This window comes from Lactuca saligna, chromosome 4, assembly GCF_052625555.1.
Source record: "Lactuca saligna cultivar CGN05327 chromosome 4, ASM5262555v1, whole genome shotgun sequence".
Lineage (NCBI taxonomy): Eukaryota > Viridiplantae > Streptophyta > Magnoliopsida > Asterales > Asteraceae > Lactuca > Lactuca saligna.
Genome location: NC_136420.1, coordinates 16,768,460 through 16,772,298, shown reverse-complemented (window position 1 = coordinate 16,772,298; position 3,839 = coordinate 16,768,460). Strand labels below are relative to the sequence as shown.

Here is a 3,839-nt window from a genome sequence, read left to right as displayed (position 1 = left end):
AATGAGGACTATTTGTATCATTTTTTCAAAAATAAAATTGTTTCCTACCTTTTATGCTTACAAATATTTCTACTCGTTAAAATCATGATATGTGTCATCGTTCCATATTTACTTAACTATTTCATTAAAATTATATTATGAATATATCAAATAAAATTAAATTGAATGGTGGAATAATGGCACATGTCACAATGTTAGTGAGTAGGAATATTTATAGACATAAAAGATATAGGACACAATTTAATTTATTGTCTTCAAAATATTGTTCCACTTGACAAAAGTCAGTCCTCAAAGGCTTTCCTAATTCACTTTAACCCAACATATTTTACACTTCTCACTTTATACCCTAAAAACAAAAAAAAATCAAAATCTTATGTTGTATATGATTTCGAAAAATTGTTTTCAGTTTTTTTTGGAAAAAAAAAAATTAATGAGTAGAGTTTTCATTTTCAGATTTCATTAGAAAATTTAGAAAACATGTTTGGTTAAAACTTTTGAGTTTTCATTTTCCGTTTTATAAAATTTAAAAACATGGTTTTGTATTTTCTATCGGTTTTTGTTTTTCAATTTGTTTTTTTAAATATGATTAATATTGCTTTTGAAAAAAAAAAAAAAAAAAAACTACCACCATCACTAAACCCTTACTCCCACACCTTTGTTTGCGGTTGGACAAGTACGCACAAAGATGAATACCTATGATTATTTCTTTAACTCTTTAAATATGCACCCAACTCCTAACTATATGCCTCTAGACATGGCCTCAAAGCAAGATATTTATTAATTGCTTTTATAAGTACAATTATATATTTTCATTTTGTAAGATTATCTTTTTATTCTATATATTATGTGCAAACTTAAGAAAAAAACATAAATTTGAGATTTTACAAGTTTAATAAATGAAAACGTTAATCGAATGGAAGTATCATCATTTGTTAAAAATAATAATAAGTTACAAAAATTAATAAAATAATATTTTGGTCATATTACGTAAGCTACTTTCCAAATCTTTGACAAATAGAAACCAATTCCAATTCTTTTGAAAGAATCTCCAAACCCAAACCAAATAGAAACAGCCAAACAAATCACTAATTGCAATTCATTCAGATTTGCTAAAAAAAAGTTATTATAGTTAATAACAAAGTCACATTAACAGTAACCTTTATAAAGATGCAAACCACAAGTACCAAAACTCTTAACATACTCGATATACAAAGAAAATGAAGACAAAAGTATTAAAGTAAGAAACCTAAACCATAGCATAGCATAGCAGCTTCAGAAATATGCACAAAATGCATGGTAGAATATACAAAGAAAAGATTTTGTGAGTTTCAAAAAACGCATCATATTCATATACACAAATTGATTTTTGAACACAATCTTCAAATCATTTGGAAGATGCGAGTCAGCATGTCATTGGGGGGAAACTTGATTACCAAAGTTGCTTTGTTTTCTTCTTTCCATTCCATATTCCCTCTCTCCAAATACTCAATAACCTACAATCATATTCAATATTCATCCCACACAGCATAATAATTAATTAAAATAATAATATCCTTTAATATAATTTCATAAATAATTCATACATAACATACCGTCTGTTGAATGCTTGAACTCCTCTCAGATCCAGTCACAACTTTCAATTCCCCCAGAACTGTTCAACATCATAATAAATCCATTGATTAAAATATTTAATTATGTTTATGTATGTATGATGAAATAGATATTATTATTATTATTATTATTATTATTATTATTATTATTATTACCTCCACCAAATGCAGCTAATGACACGAAAGGTTGCAGAACCTCCATTGCATGTTCCACATGCAGTCCACGTAGACTGATTCTCATCACCTCAAACTTTTTGTCACTGCACAAACAAACAAAATACATATAAACGGGTCGTGGGTCATATCATATGGGTCGGGTTTAGTTTTCACGGAAACCTACCCATTAATTTTAATCCGCAGGATTGTTTTGTCATTCTCTTCGCTCCATGCAATGTTTTCTGTCTCTAAGTACTCAACAATCTATAACAATCCATCCCCCACATAATATTAATTAAAATAATAATATCATTTAATATAATTTTAGAATCCATACATACCGCCTTTTTAGATTTTGAAGATCCGGTGATAACCCTCAACACATGCTCTTGACCTGCTTCACCTAAAATACCTATTTCACACACATTCACAAAATCCATGAATGGATGCATTGAATGATGAAATAGATATTAGATGATGATGATGATGATGATGATGTTGCTTACGTGCATTTAGTGCGGAATGTAAAAGGTTGGTTTTTAGAAGTATCAGTACGTTTTTCACAAGCTGATATTCTAGACTGATTGTCGTCACGTTGTGAATACTTTCATCAACATCATCATATCCCTGCATCAAAAGTAATAAATTAAGTTGATGAGTATTAAATAGCAATTACCATCATCCATCCCTATTTCTATTTCACTTGTTAAAATAAATTCAACTACAAGACTCCATTGAGTATTTAACCTAATTTGTACTGTTATAGTTTCACTTTCAAACAATTAAGCAGCCATGAACCAAAAATTTCAAGCTTATGATTGGACCAGTTAATGTACAAATGATATTATTCTTGGTTTCATGTAATGATTATCTACATTCCAACTGATCAATTCTTAGCAACATATTTCCTTAAAACGTTGTATATGCTGGTTTCCATTAATCTTAGCTTTAAAGCTTCAGATCTGAAAGTATTCAGTACTACTATACAACATGGAAACAAAAACCTAGGGAAACGAAAGCAAAAAAAAAAGGGTTGAGATCTTACTGAAAGATTTGTATCACCCTCTGTTTCGTCAACGATTTCTGCACCAACAACGTGTACATATATGGAACGCGAAGTAGTTCCTTCTGCAGCACCATTCAAAACCTTGGATTGTTCATCAGTCTGACCATGTGTAGGGTTAGGGTTTTGAGATCCATCCGCTTCCTTCGACTTCGAGATTGTGGGTCTCTGTCTCTTCACTCGATGTTGCATTCCTCCCAGTTTACTGTTGCATTCGACAAAATCAACCAAAAACTCGACTGGTTAAGAACTTAACAAACAATCAAACTCAAACTCCTACAAGAACAGTAACTTTGACAAGAAACTTACGCCTTTAACCAAAAGCTACGTCCGAGGCTAAACGGATAGGTGCAAAGAGCTCGGTACCTCCTACTTGGAGCTCGGATTGCCATGGATACACCGACAAGAACTCCGATTACACTACCAGAATGCAAGAACAACGAAAAGGGGAAATCAGCGAGAAAACCCTAAAATGTGAGAGCAGTTATGTGAAATGAGCGCGAATATCCTCCAGTTCAATAGCGTATTGTCCTTTTCCCCGTACAGTAGCACGTATTTCTTCTAAATACTGCTCCACTTGACAGCTTCAGTCCTTAAACTCTTTCCTGATTCACTTCTAATCCCTCGTCTTTTAGACTTACCACTTTATACATTAAAAAAAAAAACAAAAACTTGTTTTTCAAAAGCAAATTGAGAAAGGATTAACGTAAACAACCCTTCACACAAAACATTGTGTTGACTTAAACTCAATGATTTCATGAAAATGTTCGCCTTTTCCTTTAACAAACCAATTTTACAACGAATCAACTTTTACAATTTTAACAATTCCATGAAGCAACCTTTTCACAACCCAAATACATGTCTATTTTCATGTGGTGTGTTTGTTCATGGAGAATAGGATTCAAAACTAATTGGATTTCCTAATCACCCATAATAATAACAGGAAGCAACTTTTTCAAATGTTAAATCTTTTAAAAGCTTTAGAACCCATGAAATATCACAAGAGAAGT

The 3,839-nt window shown here is 31.3% G+C and overlaps 1 protein-coding gene across 1 annotated transcript; it reads right to left on the bottom strand.

Annotated features, from left to right (window-relative positions):
• Positions 1 to 1,183: 1,183 nt before the first annotated feature.
• LOC145038323 (uncharacterized) lies at positions 1,184 to 3,347 on the bottom strand. Its single transcript, XM_078986720.1, has 8 exons — positions 3,139 to 3,347; positions 2,812 to 3,034; positions 2,273 to 2,393; positions 2,108 to 2,178; positions 1,951 to 2,030; positions 1,767 to 1,870; positions 1,593 to 1,651; positions 1,184 to 1,493 (listed from the first exon to the last, which is right to left on the bottom strand). Exons 1-8 carry the CDS (start codon positions 3,219 to 3,221, stop codon positions 1,380 to 1,382), a joined length of 855 nt encoding a protein of 284 aa, XP_078842846.1. The 5' UTR covers positions 3,222 to 3,347; the 3' UTR covers positions 1,184 to 1,379.
• Between the last annotated feature and the right edge of the window lie 492 nt (positions 3,348 to 3,839).